At 44.3% G+C, this 23,470-nt stretch overlaps 1 protein-coding gene across 5 annotated transcripts in view; it reads left to right on the top strand.

The window, feature by feature from the left end:
* The window catches only part of LOC143988506 (cysteinyl leukotriene receptor 2-like), an 85,607-nt gene extending 62,361 nt beyond the window's left edge, over nucleotides 1-23,246 (top strand). For 4 of the 5 annotated variants that reach the window (XM_077488125.1, XM_077488129.1, XM_077488128.1 and 1 more), the window contains exons 2-3: nucleotides 1,876-1,928; nucleotides 18,779-23,246. In XM_077488125.1, the coding sequence (XP_077344251.1) occupies nucleotides 18,779-19,816 (1,038 nt within the window). In that variant the 5' untranslated portion in view covers nucleotides 1,876-1,928 and the 3' untranslated portion in view covers nucleotides 19,817-23,246. Of the gene's footprint in view, nucleotides 1-1,656; nucleotides 1,782-1,875; nucleotides 1,929-18,778 lie in introns of those variants that run through there. The other variant, XM_077488124.1, reaches the window with a different exon arrangement.
* Nucleotides 23,247-23,470: the final 224 nt, after the last annotated feature.

The raw sequence follows: 23,470 nt of genomic DNA, 5'->3' as shown, positions 1-23,470 counted from the left end.
GCTCAGGTAAGTAAAACGGGGGGCTAGGGGGCCGGTGACTGTCAGGATGCATTAAGGTGAAAAAACACGAGGGTTTACAACCCCTTTAATTCCTTTCTTATTGTCGTAGTGTGGTGTGAGTTCAGCTACCTGAGATAGTCTGCAGTGATTGTCTTTGTAATATTCAGGCAAAGTATGGAGGTCTCAGGAAGTCACTATTACAATTTGAGTCAGAATAATGTGAAATTGTATTACCACTTTACGACCGGCGCACGCCGATGTACGTCCAATTTTTGAAGAGGGATATCTCGGTAACTGCAGCAGCTGCTGCCACAATCGAGATATCCATCTCTGCAGGTGCCGGTCGTGTGTACGATAATGGTGGTCTCCTCAGCGGGTTCGCTGTGAGATCACCGTTATCAGCGGTGGGAGAGGAGGCACCCCCCCCCCGCTGCTCTCCCACGCCCTCCGCCGCTTACCGGAGCCGTTGTAGCAGCAGAGGCGATCGGGACCTGCCTTGTTTGTGGTATGGAGATGATGAGTGAGGCTAAGATGGCCCCCATCCGTCTCTATACCATAGCAGGGCGGAAGCGACATCAAAACGTCACTTCCGCCCATACCTCTTAAAGGCTAATTTTTTCAATGTCATTTTTTCAAATGACAATTTTTTTTTATTTATTTTTTTATTGCATTTAAGTCCAAATATGAGATCTGAGGACTTTTTGACCCCAGATCTCATATTTAAGAGGACCTGTTGTGCTTTTTTACTATTACAAGGGATGTTTACATTCCTTGTAATAGGAATAAAATTCATAAAAAATGTTTTTTTTTTTTAAAACACCCCGTCCCGACGAGCTCTCGCGCAGAAGCGAACCCATATGTGAGTAGCGCCCGCATATGAAAACGGTAGTCAAACCACACATGTGAGGTATCGCCTCGATCGGTAGAGCAAGAGCAATAATTCTAGACCTCCTCTGTAATGCAAAACACGCAACCTGTAGAATTTTTTAAATGTCGCTTATGGAGATTTTTGAGGGTTAAAGTTTGACGCCATTTCACGAGTGAGTCATTTTGAAGCGTGACATGTTGGGTATCAATTTACTCTGCATAACGTTATCCTTCACAATATTAAAAAAAATTGGGCTAATTTTACTGATGTCAAAAACGTGAATTTTTTCCCAAAAAAAAATGCGCTTGTAAGAGAGCTGTGCAAATACGGTGTGAAAAAAAGTAATGCAATGACCACCATTTTATTCTCTAAGGTGTTAGAAAAAAAACAATATATAATGTTTGGGGGTTCTAAGTAATTTTCTAGCAAAAAAACAAACTGTTTTAAACATGTATACACAGAGTCTGAAAAAGAGACCCGGTCCTTAAGTGGTTAAACTCGATTTAAGTAATTTGAGAGCACATTTTAAAATGTTGTGGTTCACTGAATGATTTTATTTATTTCTGGAAGTTCCAAAGAAATGTGCACGCTGGTTTTTTTTTTTTCTATTAATAAGCAGGATGTGTCAGCACTAGTTTTTTTTTTTTTTCCCATAACCCTTTACAGATACAGACTTGGAAATAAAATTAAAAACTTGTGGTATTGTATAAAAGGAATTTAAGTAATTTCCTCCCCGAAGAGGAAGTTGCCATATGTGGACTCGAATGATAGATATATAAATATATTAAAAAGCGATTTCCTCATACTTGTTTTTCTCTTCCTCCAAACATTTATGGAACATTTGATTTGTCACATCTCAGCTAAAGCACCGCTGCTTGTGCGATACTTTCCAAGGAACCACACAATTTTGGAGGTTCACTCATTTCTCTTAAGAACTTCTTTAGGTATTTTTTTTAATGTATAACTTGACCAAAAAAAAAAATTAATAATATTTTCTCTTTAAACAGGTCTTTCTAGTGATCGATAGAAGACAGACCATTACTTCCACAAGAGGGCACAAGTAAGTCTCTAATTTATTAAAAGCATTACTGAGAAACGGCTTCTATATAATACTGTTTTTGTAATGCGGTCTTTCAATTAATGTTTACCTGCTGATTTCTTTTTTCCTTCATGACTGCATCTATTATTATTATGTTATATTTATGCAATTTAAGTTAAATGGTAATTTTTTTTTTTTCCTTGTCAAAAGTTTTTATTGTATGTTCAATGACATGAATAATAACAGTATATAGTATAGGATATTAACAACATAAGAAAGCTGATTAATATATAAACTGTGAATATAAAGATGTGTATGTAATAATTACACAAACATTTGATTATTCAAATAAGTTTGGGAGTTTAGTATGAGTTTAAAAAACAAAAAAATGCATACTGTAATATTGAGTAAAACCCCACACACAATAAATAAATGTATTATATATATAGTTATAGAATAACATATATATTATAGTTTAATGGTAATTTTAGCATTTTTGTGAATCCCAACTAAGAATTGTGTTTTCACAGCGAGCACTTTGCACCAGCTACTGAGAGTGACATTTTGGGAGTTCTGGTCTTTATTTCCACCTACTTGCAAAGTCATTACAGGGGTTCTTACCCTCTTTTTGCATATAGAGAGTTCAGTTTTGAATGACTTCATAATGACCATAAAGAGGCTAATCTCCCCATTGCTGCCTATGAAAAGAGATGATGAAGTGAGGGATTCAACTCACAAAATCTGCAAAAAAATGAAGTATTAGCTTTGTGTATACTGATCTATTGCAACCATGGTATATTATAAAAATTTTTACTTTTTTGTCATACTGGAGGTGCAGTATTCTTCCTTTTCACATAAAATGCTTTATTTAATTACTTATTAGTCACAAGTAGGGATGAGCCGAACACCCCCCGGTTCGGTTCGCACCAGAACATTCGAACGGACTTTAGAACCCCATTGAAGTCTATGGGACTCGAACGTTCGAAATTAAAAGTGCTAATTTTAACGGCTAATATGCAAGATACTGTCCTAAAAAGGGTTTGGGGACATGGGTCAATGCCTAAAATGTTTTTAAAAATGGCCGTTTTGGCGGGAGCACTGATTTTAATGACGATTAAAGTGAAAAAAAAAAGTGAAATATTCCTTTAAATATGGTGCCTGGGCGGTGTCTGTAGTATGCCTGTGAAGTGCCACGTGTTTCCCGTGTTTAGAACAGTCCCTGCACAAAATGTCATTAAACGGAAATAACACCATTTAAAACTGCTTGCGGTTTTAATGTTATATCTGGTTCCTGCAATATGGTTGAAAATCATTGAGAAAAATGGCATGGGTAGCCCTCCCTGCCCATTACCAGCCTATTTGGGTCTTGTACGCATATTAAGGGGAACCCTGTACCCATATTAAAAAAAGGAAATGCGTGTGGCCCCCAGGCCCTATATACTCAGAACAGCAGTATACAGGCGGTGCAAACAAGACAGGGACTGTGTAGGTTTGTTGTGTTAAGTTGAATCTGTTTGTAATTTTCAACTGGTACATTTTTAAAGTGTAGCTCCAGTCAAAAAAACTATTTTTAAGCTTTTTGGAAAACATAGGGAATGGTTATCACCCCTGTATAATTTGTTTTGTCGTCCATCTTTTTTCATCTCACTTGCTGTTGTCTCCTTCCGTTTGCAAGTAGGAGATGTTTGTAAATTGGATGTTTGAAAGTAGGGGCCTGCTCTATATGCTCTGCAGAAATGGCGGAACAAGGTGTTGGTTTTGCCACAACATTGTAAGCCCTCAAAGTGACTCTTGGTGGGCGCTGGAGCGTTAAACAGGGGCAGAAAAATTTGGCCTTAGGCACTGCTGCTGGTGCCACCACACTGCAACCTCTCCCATATACTCTAGTTTTATTGCAGGAATTAGCCCTGCTGCAAAGCATTGCATCAAAAATTGTACTTAAACGCCCCTGTTAAACAGGGGCAGAAAAAATTGGGCCTTAGGCACTGGTGCTGGTGCCACCACACTGCAACCTCTCCCATATACTCTACTTTTATTGCAGGAATTAGCCCTGCTGCAAAGCATTGCATCAAAAATTGTACTTAAACGGCCCTGTTAAACAGGGGCATAAAAATTGGGCCTTAGGCACTGGTGCTGGTGCCACCACACTGCAACCTCTCCCATATACTCTTGTTTGATTGCAGGAATTAGCCCTGCTGCAAAGCATTGCATCAAAAATTGTAAGTAAACGCCCCTGTTAAACAGGGGCAGAAAAATTGGGCTGATGGCATCAACCAGAACCAGAAATGTTCTTCCAACATATCAGCGGAGGAGGAAGAGGATAGACAATCAACATAACAGGACAGTCACTCAGCATCAGCATAGGCAGTCTTGAAGGGATGTGATATTTCAAAAAAAATTATTCTGTTACATCAGCTTCAGGTGCTTGGTAGCTGTGGGTGATCCAAGACTGATTCATCTTGATGAAGGTCAGTCGATCAACTGATTCGGTGGACAGGCGCACCCTGTGATCGGTAACAAAGCCACCAGCAGCACTGAAGGTGCGTTCCGAAAGAACGCTGGATGCAGGACAGGCCAGTAGCTCAATTGCATACTGTGCAAGCTCTGGCCAGTGATCCATCCTCAAGACCCAGTAAGCCAGAGGATTTTCGGTGGGAAAGGTGTCCAAGTCTGACCTTGCCCCTAGGTATTCCTGCACCATGTAAATCAGACGCTGGCGATGGGTGCTGGAACCGATCATACCTTGGGGCTGCGGACTAAAAAAATGTCTGAAAGCATCAGTCAGACGGCCACCTTCTCCACCGCTCCTTCTGACCGATGCCTCAGCAACACGTTGTCCAGGACCAGGAGTTTGTAACCTCCCAGTCTCTGGGAACGCGTTGCACAGAACTTTCTGCAAGGCCTCCCGGAGATGTCTCATCCTCTGCTCCCTCTGCGATGGCAAGATAAGGTCGGCAACCTTACCCTTGTACCGTGGATCAAGGAGAGTGGCCAGCCAGTAATGGTCCCTCTCCTTGATCCGAAGAATATGAGGATCCTTCCGCAGGCTTTGCAGGATCAGGGAGGCCATGCAGCGTAGGTTAGCTGAGGCATTCGGTCCGGAGTCCTCTGGGTCACTAAGGACAACATGATCCGCAGCTACCTCCTCCCAGCCACGTACAAGTCCACGTGTTTCTTGGGACTGTAAATCATCCCTACAAGACTGCTGCTGCTGCTGCTGATGCTGAGTGCCAGCCTCCACCTCCATTTTGACACAATCATCCTCCTCCTCCTCTTCCTCCTCCTCATCCTCTTCCTGTGTGATGGGTGGCACAGCAGGAACACTGTCTGGATAAAGGGGGCCTTGAGAGGCAAGGAAGTCCTCCTCTTCCTGCCTCTGTTCTGCCTCAAGTGCCCTGTCCATTATTCCACGCAGCGTATGCTCCAAGAGGTGGACAAGAGGTACAGTGTCACTGATGCATGCACTGTCACTGCTCACCATCCTTGTGGCCTCCTCAAACGGTGACAGGACAGTGCATGCATCCCTGATCATGCCCCACTGGCGTGGTGAGAAAAAACTGAGCTCCCCTGACCCTGTCCTGGTGCCGTAGTCGCACAGGTACTCATTGATGGCCCTCTGCTGCGTGTGCAGCCGCTGCAGCATGGCCAACGTTGAGTTCCATCTGGTGGGCATGTCACATATAAGGCGGTTCTTGGGCAGGTTCAACTCCTTTTGGAGCTCAGCCAGCCGAGCACAGGCATTAAATGATCGGCGGAAATGCACACAGACTTTCCTGGCCTGCTTCAGGACATCCTGTAAGCCGAGGTACCTGCCCAAGAACCGCTGCACCACCAGGTTAAGGACGTGAGCTACACAGGGCACATGGGTCAGTTGTCCCTGTCGGAGGGCGGAGAGGAGGTTGGTGCCATTGTCACAAACCACCATTCCTGGCTTAAGCTGGCGTGGCGCCAACCACCTCTCGGCCTGCCCCTGCAGAGCTGACAAAACATCCGCCCCAGTGTGGCTCCTGTCCCCCAAACAAACCAGCGCAAGCACGGCATGGCATAGTTTTGTCTGCGTACTTGCGTAGCCCCTGGAACGCCTACGAAGCACCGCTGGTTTTGAGGACAGAGCACTGGAAGAGGCCATGGAGGAAGAAGAAGAGGAGGGGGTGGAGGAGAGAGGTGTGTCACAACCAATAGTAGCATGTTGGAGGCGTGGTGGTGGAACAACCTCCAAAACTACTGCACCTTGTCCTGCATCCTTCCTAGCTGCCAGAAGAGTGACCCAATGGGCCGTGAAAGACAGGTAACGTCCCTGTCCATGCCTGCTGGACCATGAGTCAGCGGTAATATGCACCTTACCGCTGACCGCCCTGTCCAGCGAGGCAAGGACATTGCCTTCCACATGCCGGTAGAGAGCCGGAATCGCCTTCTGTGAGAAAAAGTGGCGTTTGGGGACCTGCCACTGAGGAACCGCACATTGTACAAACTCACGGAAGGGGGCCGAGTCTACCAACTGAAAAGGCAGCAGTTGAAGTGCTAGCAATTTAGCCAAGCTAGCATTCAACCGCTGGGCATGTGGATGGCTGGGAGTGAACTTCTTTCGCCGGTCCAGCAGCTGGGGCAGGGACATTTGCCTGCTATAATCGGACGTGGGTGTACCGCTAGCAGAGTTCCCGGAAGCACTTGGCTGTGACACACCTAATTCTACACCTTCATTCCTCTCAGAGCAGGTTTCAGAGAGGACTGAAGGTCTAGTGGGGTTGGAGATGCCAGCTGATGAGGAGCAAGGAGAGGTCCGCTTTGTTCTTTGGTGTGGGTCTTTGAGGTACGCTTGCCAACGAGCTGCATGGCAGGTCAACATATGTCTGGTCAAGCATGTGGTGCCCAAGCGGCTGATGTTTTGGCCACACGAGATACGCTTTAGACATATGTTGCAAATAGCAGCGGTGCGATCTGATGCACTCGTCTCAAAAAAGGCCCACACGAAAAAACTTTTAGAATAACGCGCAGAGGCAGCGCCCTGCACAGGCGGAGCTCTGCGGTGTGATTCAGTCGGTATGCTGCCCCTAAGCTGGCCCCCGGAGGGCATCCTGCCTCGTTAGACATGTGCCGCCTCCTCCTCCTCCTCCTCCTCCTCTCTCCTTCCAGGCACCCATGTGGAGTCAGTGCCCTCATCATCCCCTCCCTCTTCATCGCTGTAGCAAACCTGGCAGTATGCTGCAGCTTGTGGAACATGACTGCCAGATTGCTGTCCTTCTTGAGCATCCCCTCTCTCTGCGCTCACGCTACTGCCTTCCTCTAGCTGAGTGTCATCATCAGAGCCTACAAAACACTGGGCATCCTCCTGGAGCATGTACCTAACACTGTGCTCAAAGAGTTCAGGAGACTCCTCAGGAGGACGTGGTGGGTCTAGGGAAGGAGTCACTGATGATGAGATTGAGAGGAGTGAAGACGATGCGTTGGCAGCTGCTTTGGTAGTACCCTGAGACTGGGTGAGAGGATGAGGAGGATGAAGAGGGCTTGGTCATCCACTCTACCAAGTCGTTGGCATGTTGCGGCTCAACATGTCCAGCTCCCGAAAAGAAGGACAAGCGTGTCCCATGGCCACGTGCTGATGACAATGCACCGCGTCCATGACCAGCACTGTTGTCTCTAGACACAGAGCCTGCTTGCCCTCTTTTATCGGCTCGCGCCTGTCTGCCTCTCCTTGCTGGCCTTCCAGACATGGTAATGGCCTGAAGGGAGTTGGGTAAAAAAGCAGTTGGGTAGTGTATATTGTGCTAGAGGCAAACAACACCCACTAACTCCTGCAGATGCTTTTATTATAGAACACCAGAGATAAAGGGGTATATACAGATGTATACTGTGCTGTGCTGGAGGCACACACAACTTCCAATAACCCCTGCAGAAGGCAAGTGGTTTCAAATAGAGAAGAGCTGTGTAGATGGATATAGCGGTATGTACTAGGTACAGAGCACACAGACAGCACGCACAAGCTCCTAACACTACTGACTGCAAGCTCTATTATAAAAGATAGATCACTAGCTATATAGGTGAGGTGAATATAGCGGTGTATACTGCGGTCAGGGCATGCAGACAACAACCACTACACAACAGCAAGATCGAAAATCGTCCGAAAACGATCGGTGTGTACTGTGTTGAAGGTACACAGAACACCCACTAACTCCTGCAGATGCCTTTATTATAGAACACCAGAGATAAAGGGGTATATACAGATGTATACTGTGCTGTGCTGGAGGCACACACAACTTCCAATAACTCCTGCAGATGGCAAGTGGGCTCAAATAGAGAACAGCTATGTAGGTGGATATAGCGGTATGTACTGGGTACAGAGCACGCAGACAGCACGCACTAGCTCCTAACACTACTGACTGCAAGCTCTATTATAAAAGATAGATCACTAGCTTTATAGGTGAGGTGAATATAGCGGTGTATACTGCGGTCAGGGCACGCAGACAACAACCACTACACAACAGCAAGATCGAAAATCGGCCGAAAATGATCGGTGTGTACTGTGTTGAAGGTACACAGAACACCCACTGCTTCAGACGCCAACACACTACACAAGGCCGCCGCGCTGGCAGCCTTATATAGTGTGGGGCGTGCACTACACAGCCTGAGCTATGATTGGCCACAGGTATCCTGCCTGTGGCCAATCATGGCTCTCCTCGCTGCTGGCGCTGCGATTAGCCAAGCATGCGGGGTCACAGTGCATGCTTGGCCAATCATGAGCCAGCAATGCACTGCGCCATCGCAGTGCATTGTGGGCCGTGAGCGCCACACGAATTTGGCGCGAACGGACCAAAATGTTCGGACTTCGCCGAACGGACGAACAGCCGATGTTCGAGTCGAACGTATGTTCGACTCGAACACGAAGCTCATCCCTAGTCACAAGTTATTATACTGCGTATCTTTATAAAAGCATAACAGGCACAAAACAAGTGTACAATTTTAACAGGTCAATCCTGCAATTAAAGAGGAAGTAAATCCTGATAAGTTTTACTTCCTCTTTATTTCCCTGCAAAGCTAAAGCATAATGGGCTACTGTGCATCGCATAGTAGCCCATTATGTGTCACTTATCTGAAACCAAAGCCTGCAATGTCACCGCTGTCCCCACTAGCAGCAAGCTACCATCTTCACCACTCTACATTCCGGGGCCGCGAATTCCGGATCTGTGACTGGCCAGGGTCGCGTAACGGGATCTGCCCTTTCTAAAGTGCGCATGCCCTAGGGTTGCCACCTGTTCGTGATTCACCCGGACAGGTTGGGTTTGGAATCATGTGTCCGGGTTTCAGACTGTCTGAGACCCGGGCACATCATTCATACCAGACTAAGTCTCCCCCCTTCTCTCTCCTGCCTCTAAGTTAGTACGCTAAGGTAAATCAGGGTTCTCAGAGCACTCATTACATCAGAGCTCCCCTTTACACCAGAGTCCACAGTGCTCCCCTGTACATCAGAGTCCTCTTCGTACACCAGAGCATCCCTTATGTTAGAGTCCCCAGAGTTCTCCCTTACATCAGAGTCTGCAGAGTCTCCCCTTACAGTGAAAAGGAACCCTGCGAGTTCAGATGTAAAAGGGGAGCTCTACAGATTGATATGAAAAAGGGGAGCTCCTGCAGATTCTGCTGAAAAAGGGGAGCTCCTGCAGATTCAGATGTAAAAGGGAAGCTCCTGCAGATTCAGATGTAAAAGGGAAGCTCCTGCAGATTCAGATGAAAAAGGGGAGCTCTGCAGATTCAGATGAAAAAGGGGAACTCTGTGGACTCTAGTGTAAAGGGGGACCCTTGTGATTAACTTCATATGATTAGAAATGTTATTTAATAGCAACATCTATGCATACTATGAAAAAAAAATTGCTGTGCAACACTGAAGTGTTCAGGTTTGACTTAAAGAAAAGCAATGGCGCATGGCTTTATTGTAAATGTCTCCTAAACTGTGGAGGTTTAGGAAATATTTCCAGCACCTACAGGTAAGCCTTAATATAGGCTTACGGTACTTGTAGGTAAAAGTGGTTGTACAGGGTGTACAACCACTTTAAACTCCTATTTTATTTTAAGAAAAACTTCCTGAGAAAAATCTCAAGGGCTTGGAGAGGCTATAATTAACAAATCTTAACTACAATTAACATTTCATTGAAGCAATTTTCTCAAAATGATAGCTGTATGAGTTGACATAGGAACTCAAGTACATTTTCTTTAAAACATAATGCAAAATTATTATTTTTAACCCCCCCCCCCGCCCCCCCCCCCCCGACTAAGGCATTTTTGCAATACAGCACTTCATTACTTTAACTGACAATTGGGCGATCATGCAATGCTGTACCTAAATACAATTTTTGTCCTTTTTTTCCCAGCAAATAGAGCTTTCTTTTGGTGGCATATGATCAACTCTGCGGTTTTTATTTTTTGCGCTATAAACAAAAAAACCTGACAATTTTGAAAAAAATAATATTTTTTATGTCTATAAAACATTCAATAAATTTTTAAAAAAAAAAATCTAATTTCTTCATAAATTTAGGCCAATATGTATTCTGATACATATTTTTGTGAGAAAAAAAACCCCCAATAAGCCTATATTGATGGGTTTGCGCAAAAGATAGAGTCTACAAACTATAGGATATTTTTATTTATTTGATTTTATTTTTTTACCAGTATTAGTGGTGATCAGCAACTTATAGCTCTACTGCGATATTGCGGCGAACAAATCGGACACCTAACTGACACTCTTGACACTTTTTGGGGGACCAGTGACATTGATATAGTGATCAGTGCTAGAAATATGCATTGTTACTGTACCAATGACACTGATCACCCCTGATGTTAACCCCTTCCCAGCCAAAGGGTTGTGTGCCTAGCTAATGTTTCATTGTAGTGTGGGAGGTGCTTTTACTAGTGAAAGGCATTAATCTATGTTCCTGCTTTTCAGAAACACAGGATCCATGTTTTATGTAATGACAGAATGGCAATCTGCCTGTTGTTCAGTGGGTGCTGACAGACATCGGACCCACTGATCAGCTCCCGCTGTGCAAAATGCTAGCGAGAGAAGCCGCTGGAGGATATGTATTATAGCAGAAAGTTTAACATTTTTTTTTTTTTTAAATTGTAAAAGTAAAAAACACAGAGGTGATCAAATACCACCAAAAGAAAGATCTATTTGCGGGTAAAAAAGGACGACAATTTTGTTTGGGTACAGCTTTGCACGACTGTGCAATTGTCAGTTAAATTATTGCAGTATCACAAAAAATGGCCTGGTCATAATGGGGACAAATCCTTTCAGTGCTGAAGTGGTTAATATATGTTCCATGGGTTGTTGGAATGCAACAAATGTATATATATATGAATTATTTTAAGCTAAAAAGTCCACATACCAGTAATTAGGCATGAGATTTGAAATTGTGCAATGAAGAATTTGCAGTAAACATCTAGAATTCATATTTGCCTTCAATGGCCACATTTTGGGCAACTTGGCTGTAGATTTTAGCACCCACCCATATTGCCATTAGGGGTGGTCCCACCCACTTCCCCCCCAAGCCCATACCAGGCCCTTTGGGTATAGCTTTTAAGGGGAGCTCCATGGCAAAAATTAAAAAAAAAAACAGTGTGCCCCCCCCCCCAAAAAAAATCCATACCAGGCCCTTTGGGTCTGGCATAGATTTTAACCACTTGCTTACTGGGCACTTAAACACCCTTCCTGCCCAGACCAATTTTCAGCTTTTGGTGCTCTCACACTTTGAATGACAATTACTCAGTCATGCAACACTGTACCCAAATTAATTTTGTGTCCTTTTTTTCCCACAAATAGAGATTTCTTTTGGTGGTATTTGATCACCTCTGGGGTTTTTATTTTTTGCGCTATAAATGAAAAAAGACCGAAAATTTTGAAAAAAAACACATATTTCTTTGTTTCTGTGATAAAATTTTGCACATTATAATTTTTTTTTTTATAAATTTTGGCCACAATTTATACTGATACATATCTTTGGTAAAAATAACCCAAATTAGTGGATATTATTTGGTCTTTGTGAAAGTTAGAGAGTCCACAAGCTGTGGTGCGAATCATAAAAAATTGATCACACCTGATGTACTGGTGGCCTATCTCATTTTTTGCGACCAGAACAAGCCAGGAAAGTACAAATACCCCCCAAATGACCCCTTTTTTGAAAGTAGACATTCCAAGGTATTTACTAAGATGCATGGTGAGGTTTTTGATGTTGTCATCTTTTTCCCACAATTCTTTGCAAAATGAAGATTTTTTTTTTTTTTTTTTTTTTCCCCTCACAAAATTTTCAATGTAATAGGTTATTTCTCTCACATGGCATGTGTATACCACAAATAACACCCCAAAATACGTTCTGCTACTCCTTCTGAGTATTACGATACCAAATGTGTGAGACTTTTACACAGCCTGGCCACATACAGAGGCCCAATATTGAAATAGCACCATCAGGCGTTCTAGGAGCATAAATTACACATCTAATTTCTCAACCACCTATTACATTTTTGAAGGCCCTGGAGCACCAGGACAATGGAAATACCCACAAAGTGACCCCATTTTGGAAAGCTAACACCCCAATGTATAATCTATGAGGCATATTGAGTCTTTTGAATGGTTTCTTTTTTTCCAGAAGTTTCGGGAAAATGTGGAAAAAAATTCAAACGCATTTTTTTTTTTTACGCAAAGTTTACCATTTATAAGATATTTCCAACACATAGCATGTACATAGCAAAAATGACACCCCAAAATACATTCTGCTACTCCTCCTGAGTATGGCTATACCAAATGTGTGAGACTTTTACACAGCTTGGCCACATACAGAGGCCCAACATGCAAGGAACACCATCAGGTATTCCAGGGACACATAGCATGCACATACCAAGAATTACACCCCAAAATACATTCTGCTGAGAAAAGAGTAAACAAAAGATTACCTGTGGTTTTAGCAGCGCAGTTGTCCACAGGATGATAGCACTGGTCCAGGCAGCAGACAGGGACTTGGTCAGCAAAAGTAAACACAATTTTCCAGGCAACAGGCAGGTATACTGTCCATAGTCAATATAGGCAGCAGGCAGGGATACTGTCCATATACAGTCCAAGGTCAGTGCAGGCAGAGATCGTCAGCATTGCCAAAATATTGGTCCTGGTAGTAGGCAGGAACATGGTCCATCCATGTGGTGTGGTCAGTTCATGCGACAGGCAGAGGCATGATGGTATAGGTCCTACAGGCAGCAGGCAGAAGTAGGGCCTTGTTCATGACAGAATGGGGATAGGGGTAGAGGCTTCTCCCACCCAAATCTCTTTGAAGCCTCCGAGTCTCCAGACCCTAATCTAGGAATGAGAAAACAAAGGAAATTTTCTTCATCTAAAAAAACTATTCTGGAGCCCCTCACATATGTGAGACCCCTGTTATGAATCCCACTAGTCCACTGAGAGGGTACAAGATCAGTCCAAGAGGCAGGCAAAAGGCATGGTCAAACAGTCCAGGGTCAGTTTCAGATCAGGCAGAGGTATGTACAGAATCAGTAGGCAGAAGCGTGGTCGAATAACAGTCCAGGGTCAGTTCCAGATCAGGCAGAGGCATGAACAGAATCAGTAGGCAGAAGCGTGGTCGAATAACAAGCCAGGGTCAGTTACAGAGCAAGCAGAGGCATAAGGGGTGTGAAGGTAAATGGCAGGAAGTGAGGGTTATGGTTACCATACTTCACTAATAATTCACTGAAGTATGGTAACGGCGGAAACAGTAACCTATGCAGAGGCCTGGTTGGGAAGGGCATTGGGCACAATGATAAGTGGTGTCTCTTCTCAATCCTTGTTTGCTGCACACCCGACATTTTTTCTGATGTCTTCGGCCTGTTGGTCTGGGAGGGATTTTATCAGGAAAGTGGCGTTCAGAGAGTCTGCTAATTACATCGGATCAAATGTTTTGTGGTGGGCCATTGGGGTATAGAAGGGCAGTGACAATTTCCTCCTGGTAGCCAAGGAAGGGTATGGGTCTTTATGTGGATTTACGATAGATTACATACGTGTTGTATATGGCCAAATTAAAGAAATAAATTGAAATTTTTTTATACCACTTGTATGTTCTTCTCGTGGCAAGGTAGGGTTCGAGCATCTGGTCGTTCAAGTCGACACCCCCCATGAACATGTTGTACTCATGGATACAAGTGGGTTTTTGTATTGGGCCATATCGCCTTTTCTTAACCTTTTGTTGACGAGGCTTTGAGGAAAGCCCTTCCGGTTCGTCCTTACGGTGCCACATGCTGGAGTTTGCTTTCTATGGAGGTTGCGGAACAGGGGTAAACTTGTGTAAAAATGATCCACATAAAGATGGTAGCCTTTCTCCAGGAGTGGGTTTATGAGTTCCCAAACAACTTTCCCACTCGATCCGATGTATTCGGGGCAATTAGGGGGATGTAGCTGGGTGGCCTTCCCTTTGTATACCATGAAGGAATATGTATACCCTGTGGCTCGATCACACAATTTATAAATTTTCACTCCATAGCGGGCCCTTTTGGAGGGAATAAATTGTTTTAGGCCCAGCCTGCCAGAAAATTTGATCAGGGACTCATCCACACATATGTGTTGGTCTGGGGTAAACAACTGGGGGAAGATCTCAGAAAAATAATTTATTAGCAGCCGAATTTTGTAAAGTTTATCAAAATTTGGGTCATTCCGGGGAAGGCACTGGGTATTGTCGTTAAAGTGTAGGAATCTCCTTATCATGAGATATCTGGTCCGGGGCATTATTGAGGAAAAGATGGGCATGTGATAGATGGGGCAAGATGACCAATATGCACGTATTTTATTTTTATTGTTTAGTCCCATACAAAATGTGAGGCCCAACATTTTTGTAAACTCCTCCACTGTTAGGGCTCTCCACTCATAGGGACGGGCATAAGAGGACGTTGGGTGGCTTTCAATAAATTGTTGGGCATATAGGTTGGACTGGACCACAATGGATTCAAGCATGTCCTCTGTAAAAAAGTCCATCAGGGAAAAATTGTGTGTGTCCACCTGGACTGGCAGTGAAAGGGGGAACGTTAGCTTCTCCTGAGTTAGGAGGAAGCCACAAGGGGTTCTGGAGGGAATAGGGAAGGCTGGCATGGGGCCTAACCCTTTGGGGCCGAGTTGACACACTGGTACTTGGCCTTTGCCGAGGTACTGTGGTGCCGGTGGATGGCACTGGGTTGCCGGTGGATGGCTCTGCGGTGCTGGTGGATGGTACCGCCTCCTCACCAGTATGCCTTCGTCTGACAGGCGGACTATCATTTTCCTCCTCTGAGGCTGTCATTGTACTGCTGCTGAAGACAGGCTCGTAGTCTATGTCAGACTCAATCTGAATATGAGGAGGAATCCGAAGCAGAAACCTCCCTGTTGCTCTCGTCGGCTGCAAGAATATCATATGCCTTCTCAGCTGAATATAATCTTTGTGACATTTTTATTGATCACAAATGGCACTGACAGGTGACTCTGATCTGGCAGATGACACTGACAGGTGACGCTGATCTGGCAGATGACACTGACAGGTGACGCTGATCTGGCAGATGACACTGACAGCACTGATCACAGGTGACACTGACGTGGCAGGTGGCATTGACGACACGTGGCACTGACAACACGTGGCACTGGCAGATGGCACTGACAGATGGGGCTGGCTATTTGCTCTGGCTAATTGCTCTGGCACTGGGGCTGGCAGATGGCACTGGAACGTGGCACTGGCAGATGGCACTTGGGCTGACAGATGGCACTGGGGCTGACAGATTTTATTCACAGTAACAATTTCACACTCACAGATCCTCTCTCTCCTCACACGCTGTCTCTGTGTGAGGAGGGAGAGACACAACAATGGGAGATGATCTCATATGTTTACATTTGAGATCCTCTCCCATTGGCAGCTGCGATCGCGCTGTAAACGGCCGCTTTGATTGGCCGTTCACGGCGATCTGTGTTTGCCTGTCTCCGGGAGACACAGCGAACACAAAACTTCCGCGATGCGCGCCCGCGGCGGCGCGCATTGCGGAAGTAAACAAAAGGACGTCCTCCCGGACGAAAGCGCCTGCTCTACGGCCGTCATTCGGCTATAGGGCGGGCGCGAGGTGGTTAAGGGAAACTCCACAACAAAATTAAAAAATATATATATACATACATACATACATACATACATACATACACATGGAGTCCCCCCAAAAAAATCCACACCAGACCCTTATCTGAGAAAGCAGCCTGGCAGAACAGGAAAGGGGGGGCGATGAGTGAGCGCCCCAGTCCTGAACCATACCAGGCGGCTTGCCCTCAACATAGGGAGGGTTCTTTGGGGTCCCTTCCCAAAGAGCCTCGTCCCCACAACCCTACCCTGATAGTTGTGGGGGTCTGTGGGTAGGGGGCTTATCAGTATCTGGAAGCCCTCTTTAACAAGGCCACCCATGTGAATGGGTAGGGGTACATTGTACCCCTACCCATTCACCAAAAGAAAAGTGTCAAAGTAAAAACCCCCAATACAGTTTTTGACAATTCCTTTATTAAAAAAGAAGAAGAGAAAAATTGTCCTGCAATGTCCATCTATCTTCAATAACGCTGCCCCACAGGCCCAAAAAAATAGAAAAAAAAAGCTCTGCCTCGATGGGAGGCGTCCTGCCGACTGCTGTCTCTATAGGCCACCTGGTGACATAACCGAGTGACCCCACCCCTTCTGACGTCATGTGGTCCCGCCCTTGCCTATATAACAGCTGTAACAGCAAAAAGACAGCAGTCAGCAAGAGCTCCATGGAGGCAGAGTATTTAAAAAAAATGTTCTCTATTTTTCATGATTGACGATGGATGTACATCTCGGGACACTTTTTTTTAACCTTTTTTAATAAAGGAATTGTCAAAAACTGTCTATTGCAGTTTTTACTTTTTAACATTTGGTCAATGGGTAGGGGTACATTGGGGGGAGGTGGGACCTGGGGGCCCTTTGTTAAAGGGAGGTTCCAAATTCTGATAAGCCTGACATCCGCAGACCTCCACAACCACCGGGCCAGGGTTGTGGGTATGAGGCCCTTGTTGCCATCAACATAGGGACAAGGTGCTTTGGGGGGGGGGGACCCCAAGGTACCCTCCCAATATTGAGGGATTGTGGTCTGGTATGGTTCAGGAAGGGAGGGCTCGCACACCCCCCTATCCTATCCTTCAGGCTGCATGTTCGGATGAGGGTCTGGTGTGGATTTTGGGAGGGGACCCCATGCTGATTTTTTATTTTTTTTTACTTTGGCATGGAGTTCCCCTTAAAATCTATACCAGACCCAAAGGACCTGGGGGGGGGGGGGGGGGAACGCCTATTTTTACCTTAATTTTTATCTATATTGCCGGGAGCCGGCAATACATTACAGCCATGAGCAAGTTTAAATGAAATTTTTTCCTTTAGAAATGTAATTTTGCTGCAGCACTGATATGTTGCATTCTTTTGCAATCGCTTATGTGAGGAAATTCTATCAAGGTCCCCTCCCCATATTGCTGCTTCCATGCGTTTCGTTGAATATACAGCTTCTTCAGGACAAGACGGTGGTGGGATCATATAATGTTGGGTATAACAACCATGTACAAAGTCTCTCAGGCGGACACGGATCACAGAAACTCGTGCACCAACACATAAAGGTGGACCATAGACAGGAGCGTTTAAAACTAGGAGGGAAGAGGGATGGTGAAGGTAACCCCATATGGGCTTAATATTGAGCACCCCAAAACGCACCTTATATTCCCTGGAGGTCAGCTGTTAGGGTCATTTCCAGTGATGTCCAGGCTCTATACAGCATATAGGAACATAGCCCAACATTTAAACATAACAAATCTAGATGGGTTCTCCTATATATCCTCAGAGGCTGGACTAGCCTGTTCCTCTGGCCTAGTAAGTGCATCTGTCCATTTTATCATGCTGCCATTCCATTATATGATTCTACCATCTTCTTGTCTTGAAAAGTGGTATATTCTGTGAAACGTGTTGACGTAACAATAAAGGGCAAAAACCTTGATAAAAATGTCCTGACAGAAGTGATTGCAAAAGCATGGAACATATAAGTTGTAGGGGTCTGACCCAGATTTTGGGCAGTGCTGACAGGTGGATAGTCTTAAGTAAACTTACCTATAGATTTAAGGGCACTTTCACACTGCCAGAGCCCGGGCGTCGGCGGTAAAGCGCAGCTATTTTTAGTGGTGCTTTACCGTAGTTTTTGCAGTGCTTTTAGGCTGCTAGCGGGGTGCTCTTAACCCCTGCTGCAGCGGCGCTGCCCATCGATTTCAATGGGCAGGGGTGCTTTAGGAGCGGTGTATTCACCGCTCCTGCAGCGCTGCAAAGAAGTTGCTTTCAGGACTTTTTTTTTTTACGTCCTGCCAGCGCAATGCCCCAGTGTGAAAGGGGTCTTAGGCTGCAACTTCCGCTGTTCAATTCGAGCCTATTACTGCCGGATAAAAAAAAAATCAGGTGTTACAAACTACATAAAATAGCCATGAGCTACAGTGTTCATGCTCTAAAGAGCGCAGCCAGACCTTCATTTTTGAGGTTTTACCTGTTGGTGTGAAGTGGTCACACACACACAGGATCATAGGATTTGGGCGTTACATATACAAATCGATAGACTATCTGCACTGACTAGATATAAATGGACTGCTTTGCACTGTGCACTTTTTTTATATGAATTTTCCTTGGATGTTTATGAATCGATTTTATTTGCATGGATCATGTTTGTTTAAACACTTTATCTGTTTTAATTTGATTGAAGTATTGATGCACTATCTGGATAGCGCAACACTGTATGAAGTGTAATGATGATGTAGCATTTACATGGCATTTGCATACTGAACAAAACTTCTGTATAATATTTTCCTATTTTAGATGGACATTGATGATGGCAACCAGAGCAACACCAGTCACCCTTGCCCTCCTGAAGATGATTTCAAGCACCCGGTGTACATCTCCATTTATATCATAGTTTTTTTTGTTGGACTTCTGTTTAACGGAGCAGCTATATATTTCTTTTACAAGATCAGAAAAAAGAAAGGCACCTCTGCTATCTGTTTACTAAATCTTGCCATAGCTGACTTAATATTCATAATCTTCCTGCCTCTTAAAATAATCTACTTTCTGAAGGGGGCAGTCTGGATATTTGGGGACTTCCTTTGCCGGGTTGTATCATTCTCCTTCTATTTCAGCATGTATTCCAGCATCTTCTTCTTGGCCTGCCTGAGTGTGTTTCGGTACATCTCAGTAGCTTATCCTGGAACAGTTAATAAGAAAAAAATAACTATCACCTGTTCTTGCGTATGGGTTTTTACCTGTGCTAGCACTTCTCCCTTCCTGCTTTTAGGTACTGTTTACCGTGATGGAGTAACAAGGTGCTTTGAGCCTGCTCTGGTACAGGCATGGCAAAGAATAATGTACATGAACTATTATGCGGTTATTGTTGGATTTATTCTTCCAATGTTGATAATTTCAATTAGTAATGTGTTACTCATCAGACACATCAAGTCTTTGCCTATGGAGAAAAGAAGTATCAGAAAGCAGGTCACTATGATTGTCCTAGTTCTGCTTGTTTGCTGTATCTGTTTTCTCCCATACCACATTCAGAGAACTGTCCATCTCCATTATTTAGTCCACCACCCAGATGAATGCAGCTTACACAAGGTCCTCCAAACGACTGTTGTGGCATCATTATGTTTAGCTGTACTGAACACCTGCCTGGATCCTCTGTTGTATGTGTTTATAGGACACGGTTACAAATCATGGCTACTTATGCTTTGCAGGCGAAAGAATCCTCAGAATGTAAAACAATTCTCAACAGGTTCTAGTGGTATTAGTCAAGAAGATGCAGGCGAAGTTCAAATGAATGAATATTTGCAAGTTTCCAAAAGTGAAACCAACAATGTTATCTAACAGTATTACCATAACAGTATCTGAGAGAGACCCATGAAATAAAAACTAATAAATATTCCATAGGCTGAAATGGTTGTCAATTCAAATTCATGACTCTCAAAGTCATGCTATGTCATCCCAAGAGGGTTCTCTGTTGCACTCCCTTTTTTTGACAGAGAATATTTAACTTTGCAAGACAATCAGTGTTCAATAATTTAATCCATGCATTCAGTGTATAGAAAATTGGTACAACCAGTGGCAAAAGTCCAACACTTTGCAAACCATTAACCTACTCTTGTCTTCCGTAACGTTTACATTATCCATTTCTTACTAATGGTAAGCATTGAGGATTGTGTTTTAATAATGAAGCAACAAGCCCAGTGTGGATATTTCTTAGTAGATATAATAAACCCTTTAAGCACTTGCCTAGCGGGTACTTACACCCCCTTCCTGCCCAGTGCCCAAGCCATTTTTCAGCTGTCAGCTCTGTTGCACTTCGAATGACAATTGCGCGATTGTGCTACACTGTACCCAAAATCATTTTTTATCATTTTCTTCACACAAATAGAGCTTTCTTTTGGTGGTATTTAATCCCTGCAGTGTTTTTTATTTAAAAAAAAATCAAAAATTTGGAAAAAAAAGTTTTGTACTTTTTTTTTTGTCTGTAAATTTTGTAACTAAGCCATTTTTCACCTTCACTGATATGCGCTGATGAGGCGGTACTGATAGGCTGAACTGGTGGGCATTGATGAGGTGGCACTTATGGCCACTGATTAGATGGCACTGATGAGGAGGTACTAATATGCTGCATTTATGGACACTGATAGGTGGCACTGACAGGCAGCACTGATGGGAATAGGTGGTACTGGTGGGCACTGATAGGTAGCACGAATAGGTGGTACTGATGGGCATTCATGGGTGGCGCTGATGGGCGACACTGATGGGCATTGAGTGACAGAAGTGATGGGCATTGATGGGCAGGGACTGATAGGTGGCACTGATTGCCAGCACTGACTGGCATAGTGAATGGGCACTGATTGGTGGCACTTGTGGGCAGTGGTGGGCACTGATTGCTGCCACTGGTGGGCACTGATAGCTGGCAATGGTGGGAACTGATTTGTGACACTATTTTATATTATTGTAATCAGGGCACTGATGATCAGTGCCCTGATTACATTCCTAGCTGTCCCCTGTGAGGAGATACCGCTGATTGGGTCTCCTCTCCTCCCAAGCTATCAGTGTGAGGCGAGGAGTGCGGATTACGGCACTTCCTTGTTTACATGTGACCGGCTGTGATTGGACACAGCTGATCACATGGTTAAAAAGCCACGGACGCAGCTCTTTCCAGAGACCGGGGTCGCGCCATGTCCTAGCAACAAGGCGTTGCCTTGCGCGTCCGAGAGCGGCCGTTCTTGTCCCAGAACGAGAGCCGCTCCGCCGTCATTTGACGGTGGGCGGGTGGCAAGCAGTTAATCAAAATTGTCATTGTGAAAACATAGAAGAAAGTGACACGGGGGGCTGATTTACAAAAGCAGTGTGCCATCAGTAGAGGCGCACGGCGAGGCGCAATGCTTATTTTCATATTTCCGAAAAAGTGCACCGAGAACAGAATGTGAATCCCCCACTTACTATAGTGATCTCGGAGCACAGGAGAATGAAATCTGAGCACCACTATGGACATGGCGCACAGAATCTTCAATTAAATATTAACAGAAGATGTAGGTGCCAATATTATGCGGTGAGGTGAGGAAGTTTAGTAACAACTGCCCAAGTAACAAATATGCCCAAAATACCTGCCTGCTGTGCCTGCAAGTACGTTTAGAACTGCGTGAGATCAATGTAAGCAGTGTGAATGTGCAAGCGCCTCTTGCACTTGTTCAAATGCGTTTGTTCACTGCGCGGCCAAAATCGTAGTAAATGTTAAGCAACGTACATACAATTGCGTGTGTTGAATTAAACTTGTAAATTTTTTTTTTTTTTTTTTTTTACGCTGGTACACCTTTATGTATTTTTTAAGGAGATTTGCACACAGGTCATGTTAGCAGTTATGTTGCCAACATGTGACATGCACCTTGCTAAAATTATGTAAAAAGACTCTCGCTCCTCTAGCTCCTCCTAAATGGGCATTTAACATTCCCCCTCTAATACATATGATTTCCTTGGGCTAGCTTTTGCTTTTAAAGGGGAACTCCACACTCAATTCTCCAATGCTCTTGTCTCACCCATCTAACCCCTTGGATTTCCATGGGCTAACTTTTGCTTTGGAAGGGGAACTCCACATTCCATTTTCTGATGCTCTTGTCTCCCCCCTCTAATCCCTTGGATTTCCATGGGCTAACTTTTGATTTTAAAGGGGAACTCCACACTCCACTCTGTTCTCCAAAGGCTGTAAGCTGCCTTCAACAATCCAAACCACATCCTCTTTCATAGCATACAACAGGGCCAGCTAGGAAAGGGGCGAGAAGAGCAAATGCTCAACCCCCCTCCTGAACCATACAAGGCCACATCCACTCAACATAGCCGGCTGCCTTTGGGGCATGTTGGGCTCAGCCCAATACCAACCACAAACCACCTTGTACCCACTAGATTAAAGGGGCTTTCTACATTCCGTAAAGCCCCCTGTCTGCAGCCCACCCACAACCCCAGCCTAGGGTTGTGTGGAAGAGGCCCTTGTCCCCCTGAATATGGGAACAAAGTAGTTGACTTTTGGGGTGCCCGAGCCCCTCCTGCCCTCAAGCATCCACCCTTCTTTCATGGACTAGCTTGCTGTGTGTTTTGCTAGGGGTTTGTTAGTGTGTGGGAGGGGCATAATATTTTTAGTTTTGGGTTAAAACATTGCAGCTGCAATGTAGATTTGTACGTTTTCTCCTAAAGCCGTACACACCTTTGAAACAGCATTTTGGATACATGCGACACAGTTGCCCCACTTTACAGGCAGAGTAAGACCCCCCCCCCCCCCCGCATGTTACAACCTTTAAACAATTTTGAATTCTTAAAGGCACTTCTCCTTGTTTCGTTTTTAGGGTTGTCCAAATTGGTGACATTGGTGTGTGTGTGTTCTCTTTGTATTTTGTTCCTTATGTTTTTGCAAAACAGATATGTATTAGAGCAAGTATTTTATTTAATTGGGGGGATATTTTTCACTGAAATATTTTTGATGTTGTCAATCTGTGTTTGTAGGTTGTTAGTTTCACTTTGATTTATTGTCTGTTCTGCATTATATTACAAAATCTTCCTCAAACTGTTGTGACTACTAAATGTTTAAATCCTTAAGAGACTGTGTCCAATTGGGTGCAGTCCTTTTAACTCCTGTAAAATTTCCTTTGCAAAATGGTCAGACATCAAAAACCATATTCTGTTAGTGTCTCAAATTAACATACATGTGTTTTTTGCTTTCCTTGCTCTTTTCAAAGTCCTGTTTTGTTGACCAATAAACTTTGTAGCAAATTTATGTTTTGTTAATTTGTTTTGCAGATGCATGTACAATCCAAGTAATGCATTTTACACTGCCCCCCCCCCCAACAAGTTTCATGCAATATATTTCCCAGCTGCCGCTTAACTAGGCTGATTGGCATGGCAAAACAAAAAAAGGTGTGATTTGTCTAAAAGCTACTTTCCTGGAAACTTTATGGTAGCATATGCATGGATTGTGTATATGCTGTCATGGATAGGAAA

This window comes from Lithobates pipiens, unplaced genomic scaffold (genome assembly GCF_037356315.1).
Source record: "Lithobates pipiens isolate NorthernLeopardFrog02 unplaced genomic scaffold, aLitPip1_a1.2 Scaffold_18, whole genome shotgun sequence".
NCBI lineage: Eukaryota > Metazoa > Chordata > Amphibia > Anura > Ranidae > Lithobates > Lithobates pipiens.
Note: the sequence above shows the minus strand (reverse complement) of the source record. Positions and strands in the feature narration are given on the sequence as shown.